Source organism: Anabrus simplex, chromosome 1 (assembly GCF_040414725.1).
Source record: "Anabrus simplex isolate iqAnaSimp1 chromosome 1, ASM4041472v1, whole genome shotgun sequence".
NCBI lineage: Eukaryota > Metazoa > Arthropoda > Insecta > Orthoptera > Tettigoniidae > Anabrus > Anabrus simplex.
The window spans coordinates 886,305,624-886,326,499 of record NC_090265.1 but is presented as its reverse complement, the minus strand read 5'-3'; the positions used below and the strand labels follow the sequence as shown (position 1 = coordinate 886,326,499).

Below are 20,876 nucleotides of genomic sequence, written 5' to 3'. Positions count from 1 at the left end.
ACAGGACTATTCTGTTCTCTTTTGTTGATTATTCAACCATGTTTTGTGCCTGTTTTGAATCGCTGTGTCACACTCCACGCAGCATGTTCTCTCCCCCCCCCCCCCCCCCGCTTTTTAACAGAAGCAATTTCTTCAGTTATGGTTTTTAATTTTTCAATTGCCGTCCCCAGATAGTCGCTTAGAGGAGTTTTAGACCTTTCAAAATACAGTTCATTATTAATTAAATAATTAGGGTCATACTTCTTCCTCCTATGGGATTTGGATATTTTGTTCTTTTTTGCGTTAATTTTATTTTAATCTTGGAAATATAGTATCTGGATCTATGTCTACCCCACGGAGTACTTTCACATTATAAATTTCTTTGTGATAATTCTTGTCCATGGCCACAGGGTCAATCTGGAACTCCCCCAATTTAATATTAGGGCCTTTCCAAGTCATTAGTTTGTGTGGTCTTCTTTTAAACCTTGTAGTTTCCAAAATTAATCCATGATCTATACAAAGATTAATTAATCTTTGACCATTTTTATTTGTAAATATATGCGCCAGCCATTTACCCACTTCTGTATGAAATCGTTTTTCTTTTCCTATTTTAACATTAAAGTCGCCAAGTAAAATTTTAATGTGTGTATCAGAGATACCTGATATCAACTGGTCCAATTCTTCCCAAAATTTTTCTGTTTCTTCATTTTCTTTGTTATTTTTGTCATTCGTTGGGGCACGGACATTATCAATGTGTGTGTTTTATTCTCTACTTTAACTTTAACTTCTATCTGCTCATCTGCCCTTCTAGGAGGCCGTTGGCACTTGATAGAGGGGGGGGTCTCCTTATACCGGGAGATACTCGGTCCCTTCATTCGTTAGCCGCGTGTACATTATCTATATATACAGCCGTTGCCCCATCTCTACCACGCGGAGTTGAACGTCAGAATTTCACCATAATTGAAACTGGGACCAAAAGGCATTTCCCAATTTCTCCGGTTCTTTAGAGAGAGAATGTTGTTTTGTTTTAAATTTAGTGATTGCAATAATTTTGGTATTATTTCATATAATGGGTTTTTCACTTCAATTATATCATTGAGGTTGAGATTTTTCGTATAGTATTGGTCTAAAAATATGTAGATCTTTGTAATTCATTCATCAATTTCCCTTTACCTACTTTTTTAAAATAATTGTGAGGTCTTGATGTATAGTACTTTACAGCTATGAGTTCCCATTTGAAAGAAACAGGACATGATTTCACTACTATGTACAGTGGAACCTCGATTATCCGTTCCCGGAAACTACGTTTTCCCGCAAATATGCATTCAAATTAAGTGGTCGCACGAGCATCGTAATTAAATCACGTTGTAAAAATCCCACATTATCCGTTCCTCGAAGAAACTATTTCCCGAATCAACCGCCCAGAAATTGCAGTCCCATCAACGCTAAATCCTCGAGCAATCGGTTTTTAATAAACTCTCACCAAAAGCACGGCTATGGCATACTTGTGGATCTTGGCGTTAACGCCCCGTCATTGCGATACTTATAGAGCAATTACTGCACTGGAAAAGCAATCGGCGATGAACTTGCATAAGGGACCATCTTAGCATCGCATTCGGGTGGTATTGTTGAGAGAATCTCGGAAATGATAAAGCAGTGTGTGGCCACAACAATTGTGAGATGAGAGCACATTTCGACGTCTCTGCTTGAAGACTGAAAGAGTGTCGTCAAATGTTCGGAAGTAATTTCGTCAAATGTTCAGACTTGCAAAATGCCCACATTATGTCCAGGGTTAGATTTTTATATTTTTACATTTTTTCGATCGTACTGCCAAACAGGTTTTCGGCACTTTCCTCAGGGCATTGTAGAGTAACTGGGCTTTCAGGCAGGAATCGAAACTGCTCCTTATTAACACAAATTTAGTATTTTAATATCGTACACGATTATGTTAGCGAGACCAGAAGAGATGTTGCACCTTACATTTAAAAAAAAGCTATGGACGTCTTGGGATTGCCTATTACTGTTTTGGTCCTAATGTAAGACTGGAAATTTTACGTTTTCGTTTTAAAATGCCAAAGACCGCAGTTGTTTTATTTGCGAACGTTACATTTAAATGGTTTGTATAATTTCCAACTTGTACTGATGTGCCGCAAGCGCGATTTCCATGACCTCAAGTCACGAATAACTGTAATTTCTGAGGTTTTGATATCTTTTTCTCTTTCCAATTTGATTGCATTAGTGATGGTCAGAATTGAATATAATGTGCTCGAGAACTTTTGAGAATCAGTACTTCATTCAAAACCATGTTTTAGAGTTCAACATAACCTTTAAAAGTCGATGTAGGCCTAATTTACACGGTATGAGATTTCCAGAAACTGACTACGAACAGTATACTGGAGACCAACTTACAATAAAAGATTAAGAAAAGAAGGAATTTCACCATCATGTTGGGCACTTTTGTATCTAATGTGCTTCATTTTATTAGATATGATAGTTAAAAACAACTTGTAGCCGATCGTTGTTTGGCTTGGCATTATTAGGTTTTTCGAAGAGTTTGGCTAATTATAGTTGCTGAACTGAAAGAAGTTTTCACGGGAAAGTGACGAAGATTCCCCTTTTAAATTGAATATGAAGTATCGAGATTTTGAACTCTCGTACTGGTAATTAATGCGGTTTCACGGTCTAACATGCCTGCCTCCCATCCAGAGGGCCCGGGTTTGATTCCGACCAGGTCAGGCAATTTTACCTGGATATAAGGGCTGGTTCCAGGTCCACCCACCCTACGTGATTACCTTTAATTGAGGAGCTATCTAATGGTGAGATGGCGACCCCAATCTAGAGAGCCAGGAATGTCAGCCGAGAGGATTCGACACACTGACCATACGTCACCTCGTAATCTGCAGGCCTTCGGGCTGAGAAGCGGTTGCTTGGCAGGCAAAGTCCCATTGTGGCTGTAGTTTGGTTTAGTTTAAGAGTTTTTGTAAGATTATAATTATACATATTTCATTTTTGTGGTGTTTAGCCAAATTTTTGATGGTTTCCTTTCATTCCCGGATTTTCTTTTCCCGTGTTGTACGTTTTATTTTCACGGTTCCTCAAAATATGGAGAATTGAGGTTTCACTGTACCTACTTCATCATCCTCACATTTATAATTTGTAATTTTTGTTAAAAACTACAATTAAGAGCAGTCAGGATCCTAATTTATTATCTTTCAGGTTTGAGATTAAGGCTGAAGATGCCCTTAAGAAAAGGGCGAAACATGTCCCTATAATTTACTTCACGAGTTTTAATTCGTAATTAAAATGACTCTTGATGTATTGAAAAGGTGGAATTTAATAATCATTAATATTTTCTTTGACTTTAATGATGGGGTATGTTGTGAATATTTAGATTTTTTGTCGTGCATGAGTTTTACTGTTAGCCCTTTTCAAAAGTTGGCAGGTATGGTGAGGGAATGGTTCGTCAGTGCCTATTCGAGAAACCTTCCGGTTAGTGGACCTTTGGTACAGAATGAGGCTCCTGCCGTTGTTAAAAAACTTGGCAACACTGCCTTTAAAGCATCAATTGGGCGGCTGGAGGAAGAGTTTCAAAACAAGACACAATATTGTATGGAATGAAGTGTGGCGAGTCCAAAGATGTGGATGGAAATATAGTATCAAGTTGAAATTGAAGCTGCAAATTTTAATTTCTGGCTATGAACCTAAAGACATTTTCAACGCCGACGATACAGGATTATTTTTTTTCGAGCCTTGCTTTCGAATTCACTTGCGCTTTGTGGGGAAAAGTGTGGAGGGGATGAAATGTCGAAAGGAGGACTTACAATACTGTGGTGCGGTAACATGGAGGGGAAAATGGGAAAGTCCCTAGTAATCGGGAAATCAGCCAAACCAAGGTGTTATTTTATAAACTTGGACTTGTGCAAGCTTCCGGTAACATACAGGAGCAATGGAAAAGTCTGGATAACCAGTGCTCTAACGGAAGAATGGCTGAGCAAATTTAACTGTAGGATGAATGAAAATCGCTAAGTTATTCTTTTTTGTGACAATGCCACTTGTCACCCACATGTATTGCTTTCCATTGTCAAGCTAGCCCAGTTTCCACCTAACACAACCAGCGTTGTTCAACTTATGGACGAAGGAGTGATTTACACCTTCAAATCTCACTACAGGTGTCTATTGATGCAGTCACTGATCAAGAATGCTCATACAGCTGACAACACCTACTCCCTTGCACGTTCAGTTTTCGTACTGGATGCTGTCAACTGAATCAAGAATCTTTATTTGCCATTGACCATATACAATGAAATAGGCTTCGTCAACTGATGGTAATTTAGTATTCAATATTACTAAGGCTAAATGAACATACACCTGTTATTAAAACTTAATACTAACATTATGCGCTTCTAAGAATTCAGAGGTATTTTAAAATGGATTTTCTGGAGAATCAAAGCATCATTATAGTCAAATTTTGCCCTGCATACTCAAGAGATGAATGCATTACAGTGCCTCAGTTTGCGTGATAATGGGTTCCTCGATACCTTGAGGTAGCCGATGACGACTAGTGGACAGAAGGTGCTCAACAGACCCAACCAGTCTATTCTTCTCCCTGGCTATCTGCCAGTGATAAGCCCAGTTGCATTATCCCTTTCCATTTTAAAGATCGGGAGTTTCCATGAAGCATCTGCTTCACAATGTCAACAAATCTCAATTGCAGATGCTTCAAGTTGTACGTGTTCACACACGCTCGAGCCACTTCTGCCATGTATGGCTCTGATTCGCTTACTCTCCGGTCAGGAGCAGATCTGCACTTACTTGTGTGCCACAGAAAATATTTACCGGGGAGTGTCGGTCATTTGAGTAAGCTATGTTTGAGTGTGTTAACCAGTAGTACAACGTTACGTAGCTATCCTTTTAAACCTGAAAATGACTGGTATGTGCAAGTAGTGCTTAAATATATTAAAGTTTTAAGCAACACCATTACTGCTGACAATAAAGAATAATTTCTTTTTCTTTTCAGGACAATTCCTTCAGTATTCCTGCACGATTTGGTATGCAACCTATATGGTTTCAGATAAAAGCCATACTCGCCTTAATGGTTACATCAACCGGGAAAAAACTTTTTTAAAGGTTTTGAACAGCCTAAAGTCGTTACACTTGAACCACGATAATTCTAAATCGGTTAATTCAAAATGCTGCCAAATTCGAAGAATCTTTCATTCCCGGAAACATGAGGTACAGTTTTGCATGTTATTTAAATTGCTTAATTAGACGTACAGATAATTCATGATTTGAAGAGCGACGTGAGTCCCATTCGAAATTCAGACTTTTAATTCAGAAACTTTTTCATATTACAAACTGTATTTTACAGTCTAATTTAAATTCATAATTTCTCTGCGTCACAATAGAACATTTCTTCTGGAACGTGCTGGGGTAGCTTTCTGTACTTTCACTTTGGTCTGCCGACAGTGTGCTTGTGTGTATTTTTTTGTATTCTTACAGTTACTCATTTTACTTAAATTTTAGTGTACAGTTACAGACTTTGTAGTTTTATTAATACTGTATTTTAGTTTGCTGTTAGTCTTTGTCCATCGAGATGGCTAAATGTCAGTATTCTTCCAAGACTCAGAGCTACAAGATAAAAATTATAAAGAAGGTTGACAAAGGATTAAATACAAAAACTGAAATACCTAAAGAATTTGGAATTCCTGCAAATACTGCAAAGTGAATACACATTCGAGGAGCTAAACACTTCCAATTTGGAAGTGGAATTGTTTGAGTTTTTTCGGCGTGTTTCCGCAAACAATATTCCCATTGATGTCGCGGTGGTTATGGGGAATGTGAACTAACTGGCGTTAAACATAGAACTGGAGGTTTTGTTCCGATGCATGGCTTCAGCGTTTTACGAAACGCCTCAATATCGCGTAGAAGCAGAATATGAGAACTCTGGCGACACGACTTTTGGTGAGAAAGATTGGCTTGTACTCTCAATTCATATTGATCAAACAATTGCCCCTGCCAATGAACCTCTTTTTTAAATGCCCAGCCCAAATGGACTTACGGTTTTAAATGAGACGTACCATGGCGGGAAATTGTATAAGAATAAGGCTGCTGTCCTGTGTTGCAATGCAGACGGAAACAAGGTACTTCCTCCTCATCATAGGAAGTTTTCCCGTGCTCGTTCAATGCTTCTAAAAATGCGTACAGTACAGTAATCCAGTGAATACAGCACTTGCACAGAGGAGACATCGTAGATTTCTCCTAGTCTTTTAATTGTGGTCCTTCTTTCTTTTATTTTTTTCCTCTCCTTTCCAAGCATGGGGTTATGTATGCCAGTGAGTTATCCAAATGCATTATTTGAATTAAATAATCCTTGTTAGATACGTTTCAGAAATAGATTTTTTATATCATTTGATAGGCCTAAACCGTGAATCAAGGAAATTACCTCCATTAATGGGTCATAGAATATTTTCCTTTGCATCAAGGGTTGCCATTTCTGAATTAAAAGTTGGTGGCGGTTAGTTCCAAATCATGTAATTCGAAGTCTAATTTTTGTGTCTCAACGACTTGAAGAATTAATGAGGTTTTACTGTATTTGGCAACAGTGCCCTGTATTTTTCCATTGCCCGCAAGAGCTTATTTTGCAGTGCGCTTGGTTCTGGAGAAGCCTCATGGAAGGAACATCTTGCTTTCTTTGACCTGGAAAAGGGAATTTTGTCTATTTTGCACCAGCTGTGATGGTGTATATTGCATATTGGCATGTCGGAGTTGGTCGTTGACTGTATCCTGATGCTTCTAGTAGTGAGGTGTGCTCCTGTCTATTTTCACGGATTCTATTTTTATTTGTAGTTGGATGCATTTTTATTGTGGGTTCTTTCTGATAAGCATTGTGGGCTATTTTTATCTCGTACTATAGTTGAAGAATTTTTGTTATGAGAACGTATGGTGTAAAATGCAGGTAAACCATAAATGTTTCTATTGATGTTCATTTCTATGACATTTAACTTGTTTAATGTTGCTGTATTTTTGTAGGTACCATTTTTGATGTTTTTTTTTTTCTCCCCTTTATCATGCGCTGAAGGTGGTGATATTTGTGTAGAAATCTCACATTCTTTAATTTTAGGTACTCCAGAAACTCAAGTTATGAATGGAGGAAGTCATACGCAGCTTCTCATTAGTTCATCAAGCTCCAGCAGCAGCTCAAGTGCCACTTCACCTAGCAGACTTACGCCAGAGGTAATTATCTTCTCAGTGTGTACATTCTTTTATGATGAATAAACTTGGTTTGAAATTTATACAAAATTCCTAATTACCATATTTCTCCAAATCCAAGATGAAGTTTTCCCCCAGTATCTCCTGTGAAAACTCGAGGGTAGTCTTGCATTCGCGACCTAACAGTAATGAACATCACTGGCAGCTACCCCGGAAATCATTCCGCTTGTTTTCAGCCCCCCCCCCCGAGCGCACGCATACAGCTCATTGTCAATCAACATCCGCCTCTTTATTATGCATTGCTAGCTGCTGTAACTGGTTGTACTTCCCTCTGTGTAATGTCACTGGATCTCGGACATAGTGAGGAGAGGATGATATTCTATTACCCTTTACAAAAAAGTTTCTCAAATCCGCAGAATGACATGAAAACATGCGAGCCTTCGAAAGGCTATGGCTACTCAGTGGCAGAGCTATAACACGTCTACTATACCTGATGCTTTGTAAAATAAAGTTTTGTAGACAGCAGGAATATTTTCGTAATGGATCGCCATGTTGCAAAGATACTTGGAACAGGTATTGCTGGCAAATTTTCAACGGATATTCTTCGATATTATGAGGGTGAGCCAGAAGATAAAGCACACATTTTTTTCTCTGCCCCCAACAATGGTACGAATGCGAAACTTTAAAGGAATTCTTCGAAATTTTCAGAGTGTGCATGTAAAGTCTGTTTCTTTTGACACAGCGTACTTGCAGCAATGGTTCAACATGTTGTCTGTAAGTGATGTAGGTTATAATCAGCATGTCATCTTTGAATTTCTCACTGCAGAACAAGGAACAGTTGGGAACATTCACAAACGTTTCTGTGCAGTTCATGGGGCATCAGCAGTCTACAGAAGTACAGTTAGTCGCTGGGCACAGAGGGAGAGGCCATCTGAAGGCGGTTCAGCAGAGCTCAGATTTGCCGCTGTCGGGGATGCCACCCACGGTTGTAACACCTGGCAGGATGCGGCATGCTGATGTGCTCATTCGCGAGGACTGGCGCTAAACGACTCAGCAGTGGGTGCGGGAGCTGTCAGTCAGGAAAGGAAGTGTTTGTTTAATCATCAGTGCTCTTGGTTATGCAAAAAGAGTGTTCACGATGGGTTCCACGCTGTCTTGCGGAGGAACGCAAAACTCTCGGAAAAAACACTTCCGAGTTACTGCAACGATTTGAAGCTGATGGGGAAGCCTTCTTTGTGACTGGTGATGAAACCTGGGTTCACCATTTTGAGCCCGAAACTAAATGGGAATAGATGGAATGGCGTCATCCTGACTCTCCACACAGAGGAAAAATTTCAAAGCAAGTGCTTCCGCTGGTAAGGTCATGATCACTGTGTTTTGGGGCTGTAATGGTGTCGTACTCATTGATGTGATGCAGAGAGGCACCACCATTAATTCTGAGGCATATGTGAATACATTAACCAAACTCAAGAAGCACTTCCAGCAATTTGGACATCATAACAACCCAGGTGATTGTTTCCTTTAACATAACGCGCACGCCCTCACAAGTTTAAGGACGTTGAATTACATCACAAAACAGAGTTGGACGGTGTTACCCCATCCATTCCATAGCCCTTACCTAGCTCCCTCAGACTTTCAATTGTTTGGGCCATTGAAGAAAGCCATTCATGGGAGACATTTTGAGGATGACAAAGAGGTGATTCGCACCGTGAATAAATGGCTTCGTGAAACAGAACAAGTAGTGGTACTGCCAGGGCATACATGCTCTTGTCTCGTTGGAGGAAAGCCTTATAAGGGGAGGGAGATTACATGGAAAAATAGGGAGTATAGAAGAAAAATCATTCTTTCTTGTGTATAAGTTTCATTGTGTTCAATACAAAGGGCAGGGCACTAGGAAAGTTTTGCAAGGCGAGCAAACACTTTAGAGTTTTTCAAATTAATTTCCACCACACTCAATACACTTCTCCATACATTGAATCCAGTCACTGAACCAACTTGGCCACTTTTCTTCGGTTACATTTTCGCACTCTTGATCCCATGCTGCCAGAAGCTCCTCGTCGGATGCAAAACGCCGCCCTTTCAGCTTCATCTTTACTTCTGGGAAGAGTGCGAAGTCACATTGGGCAAGATCAGGGCTGTATGGAGGGTGGTCAAGCTGATCTGGCAAGAAAATTCATTGTTACATTAGCACGATGTGCTGGAGCATTGTCATGATGCAAGAGCGAAGTGTTTGAGCCATGTCCTTGGACGGAGCTGCGTGAGAGCCTGGATGACAAGCCTCACTGTACCACTTAGCAGAAACTGTCCTTTGTGTTTCTAGCACAACCCGGGTCAGGATGCCCCGTTTAGTGAAGAATACTGCAATCGCCCTTTTCTTCACTGACCTTGACTTTCACACAGTCACAGGAGTACCCTCATCTACAAACAGCCACACCTTGTTCTGGGATTTTGTTGGGACATCGTAATAATAAAGCCAAGTTTCGTCACCTGTAACGATGCTATTGACGTTACGTGAAGTCCCATTTTCAAACTGTTCTAGCATTTTTCGACACCATTTCGCTTGATGTGGCCTTTGTTCTTCTGAAAGTGAATGGGGCACCCAAAGGGAACAAACCTTTCTAACATGGAGATGGCCGTGTAGAATTGAATGATTAGCTGGTGCAGGGATGTAGAGGGTCTCCTCTACCTGCCTATATGTCAACTGCCTCTCCTGCTGCAACATTTTCCTCACAGCTTCAATGTTTCGCTCGGTCACTGATTCAGACTCGCCCAGAACGAGGATAGTCTTCAACCCCAAAATTTCCCCTCTGGAATTCTTTGTACCAGCGGAACCGATGTGGACAGTCTTTCCCCAGCACAGGAGTCATTTCCTCCAGGCACTGGTCAACAGTTATTCCACGAGCAAAATTGTAGCGGATAATTGTGTGATATTTACCTTTAGACCACACTGACATCTTAACTTGCTTTCAATCCAACTGCTTGGTAACAACTGGTGTGGTGTCTTCTATACCGGTTTTCATCCCTCACCATAACAGGGGTGTCCAGCCTACCATTTTCGCATATTGCAAAACTTTCCTAGTGCCCTTTGTAATTGATTGTTGAAGAAAAAAAAATGTGGTGCATTTGTTTGTGGGTTATCTTCGTATGATGCAACTTTTAAATTAATGGTTATTAAACACCCGGAAGTGAAGAATAATTGTGCAGCCGCAAGAAAATACGGCATATGCCTAACTAAGGTCATTATTCAACGTTAGCGTCAAGACGAAAATAGCTTAAAAAATACACACTGTACAAAAAAATTAATTCAGTGGCCCGCAATAAGGACACTTCAAAGAAGTCGAAGATGGAATTGTGAGTGTGTGCAAAAAACGCCGGGTTGGAATGGCCGTACCATGGCGCATCAAAAAACTTCAAAGTCAATATTATTTTTGGCCTGTACGTCGCTAGCTGCTAATTTTGGCCGAACCCGGCATGTGAGACGTGCGTATATTGGCAGCCGGTTGTACCTGACGTTTAGTAAAACTAACCGTTTTATAGACAGCAGGAACATTATCCTGATGGATCATTGTATTGTAGACACACGTGGAACAGGTATTACCGGCAGATTTTAAATGGGTTCTCTCTTTGTTATCATGATGCCAATTTTAAGTTAAAGGTTACTAAACGCGCGGAAATAAAGAACAAATGTGCAACCGCAGGAAGAAAAAAAAAGCACTATAACTAATGCCAATGCTCTGCGTTGGCGTGAAGAAAGGTATGATTTTACAGGTTGCTTTTTAAGCCTGATTTCATTTTTTGAGGGAGAAATTGGGGGTCGTCTTGGATTCAGGCAAATCCGGTAATTTTATGAAATGTCATGGCAATACTCTCATTTTAGTGTTTACCTGATTTCTTTCAAGAAATAACTATTGCTTATCACATTTGTCGGGTGTTAATTCTACAGTGGTATGTACGTATTGTACAGTATACAAGAAATATATAAAATAAATATCTTCCATTGTTGTTGTTGTTGCTGCTGAAAGGGGGTAGGATGGTGGGTTATGATTACATGGTCATGCCAGCATATTGCAAACAGGAAAATGTATTCAATAAAACATATGCTAGTCCTGTTGTGCTGTAGGGTGCAGAATGTTTTGCCACCGCATGCAAGACGTAGAACATCAACTGAGCATGATTAAGTTTAAAATGAAGACTCTGTTGTGGTGAACTTTATTTTATTTAGTGTATGGCTCTTGGTGCTAGGAGTGCCCTTGGACATGTTTGGCTCGCTTTGTACACCCATGGGTGACCTTCACTTCAAAGTGTGAGGTGGTGGTGTTAATGATGATGATAATGATGATGATAATAATAATAATAATAATAATAATAATAATCGTATGGCCTCAGCTACCGTGTGAAGACACTTAAATTTGATGCCATCTGGCTGTCTGCTAGTCAATTTCGACGTTCTGTTTTACTCTAGGCGTATTAGATGGCAGACCGAGTAAATCGAAACTCTTTTGGGCGTCCGTGGCTGAGATTTAATAAATTTTGTCGGGTAAACACCAAATGTATTGCCAGAGATCTTTTAAATGCCAACATTGTAAGACATGGAGTGTCGAATAGACTTATTTCCACCCTTCGAAAATCAGACTATATCTGCCGGGTTTGAACCTGCTATCTTGGGATCCGGAGACCGATACTCTCACTGATCCACAGAGGCAGGTGGTGGTGATGAGGATTAGGTAGGGAGAAGGTGAAATCTGACATCACCACAGAGCCTAATTCTATTGAATTCATTCATTCATTTATTTATCTTTCATAGACTGTAGTTACATATTTTGAAATATGCGAAGAGTATAGGAATTGTCGAGTGATTTCGTAATATTAACAGTAATATATGCACAATAATGAACATTTTGAAAAAGGAAGAAAGAAACAAGAATACCAAATACCTCAATGTTAGGATAGCACATCCTAATTTTTAAAAATAATATTAATAATATTTACAAGGTGGCCATGACTATCATTACATACATGAGGAGCTCTGTATTAGTACTATTATAATTGTGGTTTTCTGAATTGATATAGAATTGTTGCTGTTGTTATGAAACTTAAGTCATCTTTGAAATATACTCACTGGTGTCCTGAATTTTATAGTAGTTTCTTCAAAATACGAGAATTGTGGTGCTGTGAAGGATTAGTGATAGGTGCTATGGTTATTATAAACATATTATTTATATACAGTGAATATTTTAAAATTGCAAAATTCTATACTTTTTATATACATTTTATATGTATTTCATCGATACCATGAAATACTTAACACATTAACCTTTTTCTCATTTTACTGATAACATCCAACATTTACTTTATGTGGAATACATATCCTCTCCTGCCCAAATGCTAACCTCATCTTCCCAGGATGAACAAACCTGTTTCCACAGGTGAGGCTCTGTTGATAGTTACAGCAGTGTAGCCGTTACATCAGTTACTGAGGAACAGTGTTGCCAACGTATATTTTCAAGATCCGCTAAATACTACTAAAAATTCGCTAAAATCCCGCCAAGAAATTCGATCTCAAATAATGAGCAATAAAAACAAGCAATAATAATGATAATAATAATAATAATAATAATAATAATAATAATAATAATAATAATAATAATAATAATAATACAAGTAAATATCTGCATTCACTTGATCTGTGAGTTTCACTGGGATTAACCCCCTGCCTGCGAGCCGGCGAGCTAAAACTTGTAGGTGTTTTATTAGTGCCGGGTGCAAACTAGAAAGGGCCACACACGGAACAGGCCAGTTCATTAAACGGTCTTCCTTCATGACTTACTTGACTTAATTCCTGTTGTTCCTTGTGGAACATAGGGCATCAACAAAGCATCTCCATCTGATCCTGTTGCCAGCCAACCTCTTCACCTCTCTCCAGGTCTTGCCTTCTTCCGTTGCCTCCATGTGTACAGATCTTCGCCACGTTTGTTTGGGCCTTCCTCTCCTCCTTTTACCCTGCGGGTTCCAATCCAGTGCCTCTCTCTCAATGGCTTCATTCCCTTTCCTCAACGTATGCTCTATCCATTTCCATTTCCGCCGATTTATCTGTATGGCCATCTCGGTTTCACCCGCCCTTCTCCATAGTTCATGATTGGAGATTACTTCCGGCCAGTACATGTTTAAAATCTTCCTTAAACATCAGTTGACAAAGGTCTGCAACTTGGAGGTAATCACTTTAGTCACCTTCCAGGTCTCGGACCCATATGTTAGAACAGCCTTGACATTACTTCGGAAAATGCGAAGTTTGGTCCTGATAGATATTTTGTTGTTCCTCCATACCGGATAGAGCCGCTGCTCCTCCATCTTTGGTAACTACACTGCCCAAGTAGGTGTATCACTGAAGACAAATGGGTCTAGTTTGTTGGTGTTCATCCTTAGGGCCTTGGTCTTCTGTGAGTTAATCCTTAGTCCCACCTTTTCTCCTTCTTTTACCAAGTCTTCAATGTTTGATTGCATTTCACTGTGCCTCAGACAGGAGACACACATCGTCAGCGAAGTCTAGGTCTTCTAACCTATTAGCCAATCCCCACTGGATACCGCATTTCACATTTCGCGTTACATTCCGCATTACTGCATCAATCACCACCAGGAACATGGTTGGCGAGAGGATACAACCTTGACATACTCCTGAACGTACAGATATAGGCTCAGATACACGGCCCTCGTGTATGACTCTGCATGTATAACCACAGTATGTTTCCTGAATGAGGTTGGTAATTTGTGATGGCACTCCATACCGCTTCACTTCCTTGCACATAGCTTCTCTGTTGATCGAATCAAAACTTTTTCGAAATCGATGAACACTGCATAGAGGCGAGATGACCATTCATCTATCCTGTCCGACCTCCCTTGGTCAATTCTTGTTCTTTTCCGACCCCGATGCTATTAGGTTTGCGAGGGCTAGGGAGTCTTTCATTTTCACGCCCTTCGTGGCCCTTGTCTTCCTTTAACCGATATCTTCATTTTTCGAAGTGTCGGTTCTTTTTCTTTTTTCTTCGAATTAGTATTATATTAAGGATTGTTGCCCAATTGTATTTCCTCTAATAACAATAACAACCACCACCACCACCACCACCACCACCACCACCATCACCACCCTCTAATTAACGTCCCCCTTTCTCTATTTATCATTTCTTTATCAATTACTACGGCAAGTTGTTTTGAGTTGAACCTCGTATTTCTTTCATTATTTCTTCCTATTTTTTAAAATATATTTTTTATTTGGCTTTATTCTTTTTTAACGTTTTAAATTATTTTAAAAAACCTATATATCCACTTTGAAATTTGACGAAATTAAATCCTACACTGTTTTCCTAGGACTTCATTCACGTCACCTTTTGCTCTTCGGCCGGAGAAACAAATGCCTACAAGACCTGCCTAGCAACGACTTTACATAAGCGAATATTTGACCTGCTTACGAACTTCAGCTATATTTGTTTTCGGCGCAAGATAGTGATGTTCTGTTTACTCTCTTGACTGTGATTATTGTGTTTTGAACATTTACTGAATTGCTACGTTATGATACAATGTTAATTTTTTGCCTGTATTCAATGTGCTAATTGTTTTAAGATCTTCGCAAATTGGCTGATGATGACACTTAAAATGTGTTGAAACCGGTCCCATTAAACAGGTTGTAACTACTTTTTACCATCTTATTACGGAGTATTGAAAGGTGGATCCTAACCTATAATATTGTACATCTTATGACCATTCAGCACACTGCTCCAGAATTATCCTCAAGGTGTTTATTTGGTCTACACACGAGCGATTCGATCGAAAGCCTGCCTGTTCCCGTCGGAGCCTCAAGTTGATATACTCCTTAATTCTGTTCAACAGAACCCTGGTGAAGACTTTGCTAGGGATTAAAAGAAGCGTTATGCCCCTCCAGTTGTTACAGTTTGACGTATCGCCCTTCTTTGGCAACTTCACCAGCAACCCACATTTCCAATCTGTCGGCATTTCTCCATTAAGCCATATCTTCTCAAATGGTGGCTGCAACATATTGGCAGTGGTATCCATATCAACCTTCATATTGTCAACACCTGCTGCCTTACCAATTTGTAACTCTCTCAATGCCCGCTTGATTTCCTCTGCTGTTGGAATGCAGACTTTAATCCTTGGGTCAGGCTGGCTTTCTTCTTCTCCTTCTTCTCCTGCATCTACTTGCTCCTCCAAGGAGTGGTTTAACACCGCAGAGAAATGTTCCTGCCATTGCTTCAGTTGATCCTCAGAGTTTGTTAGGAGGACAGCATCTTTGTTTCTGACTGGACGGTTTTTCTGCATCTGCTTCCTTGCCAGAACTCTGGTGATGGTATAGAGTTCTCTAAGATTTCCCTTTCTGGCTGCCTCCTCTGCTTGTTGAGATAGGTCATCTATCCATTTCCTTTGATCTCTCCTCACACTTCCCTTTACTTCCTTATCCTTCGCAGCATATTTGGATTGCAATTCTGCCTTCCTTGCTTGTGTCTTACATGCATTCATTACTTCCTTTATCTCTTTCCTTTGATAATTTCCCATGTCTGGTCAGTCATCCAGTTTTTTCCTCCTGTCCTTAAAACCCAGGATATTTTCACTTACTTCAGTAAATACAGATATAGTCTTCACCCATTTTTCCTCAATAGTTTCATCCTCCATGTCAGTGAGTGCTTGGAATCGATTCTTTAGTTCTATCCTGAAGGCTTCTTTCACATTTGTCATCTCTTAGCTTTCCAACATCGTATCGCTTCCTTATTTGCTCTATCCTTCTCTTTTGTGCCTGTATCTTCAATCTAAAGGTAGCCACAACAAGATGATCGCTACCAATATCCGCATCTCTCTTATTCCTCACATCCAACAATGAACTCCTCCACCTTTGTCCAATAGCCACATGATCTATCTGGTTTTCTGTCCTATGATCCGGTGATACCCATGTCACCTTATGGCATACTTTATGTGGAAATATAGTACCACCAATAACCAAATCGTGGCTTGCACAGAAGTCCACAAACAGTTGTCCATTCTCATTTCGTTCCCCTAAACCATGCCTTCCCATAATATGTTCAAGTCCTTCATTGTCCTGCCCCACTTTTGCATTCAAATCTCCTCCAACTAGGATGATATCCTTCCTTTTCTGTTTCTTAACCGTTTTATTAAGATGTCCATAGAACGCCTGTTTGTCTTCCTCCTCCGCCGACTCTGTAGGTGCATAGCATACTATCAACACAATGTTTCTAATAGTGGTCTTCAAATGTGCCACTATTATCCTTTCCGTCACTGGGTACTACTCCATAAGGCTCCTCTTGGCCTCCTTATCCGTTAATATACCCACACCTCCATAACTCGCTCCGTCGCCCTTGGGTCTTCCAGAGTATACAAATGTAGCTCCATCATGGGTTGCCAATTCCCCAAACTCACTCCATTTTACTTCACTCAAACCTAGGATGTTCAGGCCATAACTCCTCATACATGCCACTGCCTGCCGTAGCCTTCCACTTTCCCGCAGTCTCCTCGCATTCCATAGCCTAATTTTCATTAGCCTTTTCAAGCCAAAGGTCGTCATCTTTGGATCAGTCCGGTTTCTCATTGTTGATGTTTCTGTAATAAGGTAATTTAAGGTTGTGCGAGTTATTGGCCCACAGCACCCGAGCTTGGTGGTGGGGCTGCCACCTACGCCTCCAAGCCTGCTGTTTTCTGTTGGGCTAGTCTCCCTTAGCCTTTGAAAATCCCTCTTCACAACAAGGCAGTGGATTTCCTCTTTATTTACCCCAAGAGGAAGGGTTGCCTCCTCTGCCAACTTTACCGTACCAAAGGTCTCCTTCTCCGCCTTAGTTGCCGTTAAGGACTTCACCAGGGTCCCGTTAGCTGTTACTTTTCAGGGTTCCTGTAAGGCCTTCACAGCTACCATAGCGGTCCTGGGGCACACAAGGTCCCCGCTGTACTTCACCCTTACAGGCTATCCCCTACTTCGTACCGTTGCCCGTCCCCCACGACGTGGACGAGGGGTTGGACTTATGGGGGACGGTCTTCCTTCATAGCATGGATATAAATGCTACTCTCTCACAGTTTAATTATGTGTCGTCATTCGTCAACTAAGAGATAAGTACCCTTTCCCCACGCATTACAGATTTATGATACCATGATCACATAACATCAAATCCAAATAGCAAGATTTCATCATGTGACTGCTGGCTTCTGACAAGAAATACAGAATAGCTTATAGACAGACTGGAGTACAAATTTTAAAAAAATGTAAAATGGATAAAACACTAAATTCTGCTATAATAAATCTAGAATTCCACCAGAAAATCCGCTGTCCGCTAAATGATATATTTCTCCGCCGACAGTCTAATTCCACCAAATTTAGCTGAAAATCCGCTAAGTTGGCAACACTGCTGAGGAAATGCTGAAATTTCAGGTAGTCCATTAGCTGAGAGGTGGCAGCCCCACCAGTCGTCCCTCTACTGGGGCATAAACACCTATGACCATCAGACGGTCTCAGGATAGCTTTTGCCTTATCAAAATAATTCTTTCATTCCAGAAAGTGTAGTAATCTGTTCTCGATCTTAGTCTTTTATGTATCATGATCATGACTGCTGCCTGGCCTCTATTCTCTTGGTTGACCTCACTATAGGTGTTAATGCCCAAGTAGAGGGACGATTAGTAGACAATGATAGATTCTATAACAGTTTACAGTAAGTTATAATTGCCAAAAAGTAGAGGAATTGTATTAAGTGCTTAAGAATGGAAAGAAAAGATAAATTCCAAATATAAGGAATTGGAAAAAAATAGGGAGGGGGGAAAAGGGGCAAAAAAGTTGATTTGAAACTTCAAGAGCAGCAGGCATCAAATTGGTGCTATATTCTTAAAGGAAAAGGCATGTAAAGAGGCAAACATTCTTGGCATTGTAAATTCAGCATGTTTAATGGCTGTACTGACAGAGGAAAAGGCTTAACATAAGCTAATATTGTTTGTGGAGAAATCAAATGCAGTTAGCGATGAAACTGTGGAAGAATGAATCAATATATGACTGCAGGAGCTGCCCAAAAACTATAAACTGAGGAACATTTTAAACCCAGATATGTCACTTGTGTAGGAGGAGGGGGGTTAAAAATGTTCATAACCTTCATGACCTTGCAAATCACATAGACGACATTAGAAATATGTGTAAACAGAGATTGATTCCAGACTATTTTGACAGGAAGTGGTGATTCTTAAGTTTCTCATCTGAAATATGTGTGTTAACACCTTCGCTGTCTATCCGAATACTTACTCAGGCTCCCCATTAATGCCTCATCGAGTCTGCCCGAACATATACTTGGGCTTCTGCAGTTTTGCCATAATTGCTTTGATTGCAGACGAAAATGAATGCAAATACTGTATGTTGCATGTTGTTGGAATCGCAAAGATATTCTCTTTGCAATGGTGCTGCTCTATGTATTTACGCTTCTTAGTGTGGCGTAAGTGGTGGGCAGGGAGCAAAAAATGTTGCAAACATAAATTTGGCGATTTTAATACATTGTGAGCTTAAGAAATCAGAGGAGACCAACAAAAAATGTTGTAAACAATGGAGAAACATTGGATATTGGAACATAAAAGCGGGGTAATACTGTTCATACAGTATTTGATTTGACATTTGTCTGTTCCTTGCCAGTACTTTACCTTAGAATACAGACATGTTTATTTCACTATTCTACCAACAGTGGCTGTGCTACATGTGATTAACGTGGGAGTTTGCCAACACACCATTAGCAAAACAAATAATAACTAGTACTATTATCTTATACTATCCAGATCTTCAGTTGCTGTATTTAGTAGAGTCTTTCATGCTCTTATCGACTACTGGATGCTTCAAAATTTAAAGCCTAAAATAAAAATAAACATTCTCTAATGAGTGGAAAGCATACTTGGGTACCTCTGAAGTCTAAATTCACACAGATTAAATGGGTGGAACTGATACAAACTTACTCGGCAGTACACTGTTTCTTTCAGATCTTCTCTGTTGCAAAATGATTAGAAAGTTGGCCCAAACCTGCCCTTCATAGAGGCATTCTCATTCCAGAACTGCAAACAGACTCGGAGTTCTGAAGATGTTGGTGAACCAAAATTAAATCGTCTTCCCACTATTCCTCCTGAGGTCATGAGAACAGCCAGTGAAAGACATCAAAAGGGATTGATGTCTCCTTTCATCTATCAAATTTTAACTCAGGTGAGTTTTTTTTTAAATTTTAATTTTTGGCATATTAAAATATTACCTTCATTTACTCTGTGGAATTATAAAATTGGCAGTGCTTTTTTGCTAATGTTCTTTTTAACTTTGTGCGTTCAAAAGCATTGAAGTATCTTTGACTGTAGGCAAATACTGGAATTGTACTTTACTGAAAACTAAGGCTTACATGGTCCTGCTCAACTTGACATGGTGGTGTTAATATGGCATAGAGGGTACTAACAAGTGTGCAAGTTTAGATTAATAACGTGATCAGTCTTTGAACGAGTATACAAGTTTTCTACTTGTCTGCTTGTGGTTTATTATAATAATTTTTTCCTTGTTAAGAATGTTATCTGGCCAGTGTAATTTGTTTCGAAACATTGTATTAAGTAACATCAGGAGCTTGAGAGAGAACAACCTGTCTCATGCTCTGAAATGATGTGCTCAGCCAGACATTTCTTTGCCAGTTGCTACATAACTTTGGCAACAGTGTAATTTCTCTGACCCGCTTAATTTGGTGGCCACAACAATAGTTAAATTCTCCTTATGTTTTGCTGTGTTTGTGTTGAACTATTTGAAATCTTTTCTCACTCCCTATAGTTTTCTCACACGCTCCACAGTACAGTGCCCTGTTATCTGTAGATATTAAGTCACCTGAAAACTCCTGTAAATTAGTTAATCTACAGCCCGAAGTTGCTCTTATTTTTGGCATTTAAAGAACTTTTTAATGGACACTTCATACGCGAAACATTGTTTAGTCACAACCAGTTCACAACACCGTTACACGACTCAATGGACAGCTAGTCGACAACTAAGCACAAAACGTGAGGGTAGATGATTAAGCAAGGGATTCACTGCGTGAAGTCTTAACTCTTCACCACATGACAAGTTGCGTCATCATGCACAACATTACTGCCAACATCAACCAGGTGCAAAAAGGTGATTAAAAATACTGTAAAAACCATTAAACTGATTAAAATATGCCATATAGGTGCTAAAATATTAAAATATGATGCTTTTATCAAAATCACAAATATGCAGTTATATTCACCTTCAAAGCATGTTCAAATGACTGAAAATTCCATAATTCGTGCACGTAATGTGTAAGCATACATTTTTAACCCCTGAAAAAACATTCAAATCCATGAACTTCAGAGCCCTAGTTATAAAACATTATTTTCTGGTCACATTCTTACAGGGGAGTTAACACAATTTGGGATCGCAATTGCAAAACTTTCTGGTTTGCATTTAGGTGTTTTACATGTACATTACAAATATGAGCACAATATTTGCCATTGACAATTACGCTGCACTTTACAATCATGCGCATGTTCAGGCTCAGAGTTCAAAATATGGGTTGTTCCTAGCTCTTGGCAAAAGATTACGAGGATGAGCATGTTCACAGAGTATAAAGTGCCGAAAACAGAGTGGTTATCGCAGTAGGAACACTTCATGAATG

The 20,876-nt window shown here is 39.8% G+C and overlaps 1 protein-coding gene across 3 annotated transcripts in view; it reads left to right on the top strand.

Moving 5' to 3' along the window:
- The window catches only part of LOC136857688 (constitutive coactivator of PPAR-gamma-like protein 1 homolog), a 339,417-nt gene that overhangs the window by 182,180 nt on the left and 136,361 nt on the right, over positions 1-20,876 (top strand). For all 3 annotated transcript variants that reach the window (XM_067136540.2, XM_067136539.2, XM_067136541.2), the window contains exons 10-11: positions 7,100-7,212; positions 19,271-19,417. In XM_067136540.2, coding sequence (XP_066992641.1) covers positions 7,100-7,212; positions 19,271-19,417 — 260 coding nt within the window. The remainder of the gene's footprint in view (positions 1-7,099; positions 7,213-19,270; positions 19,418-20,876) is intronic.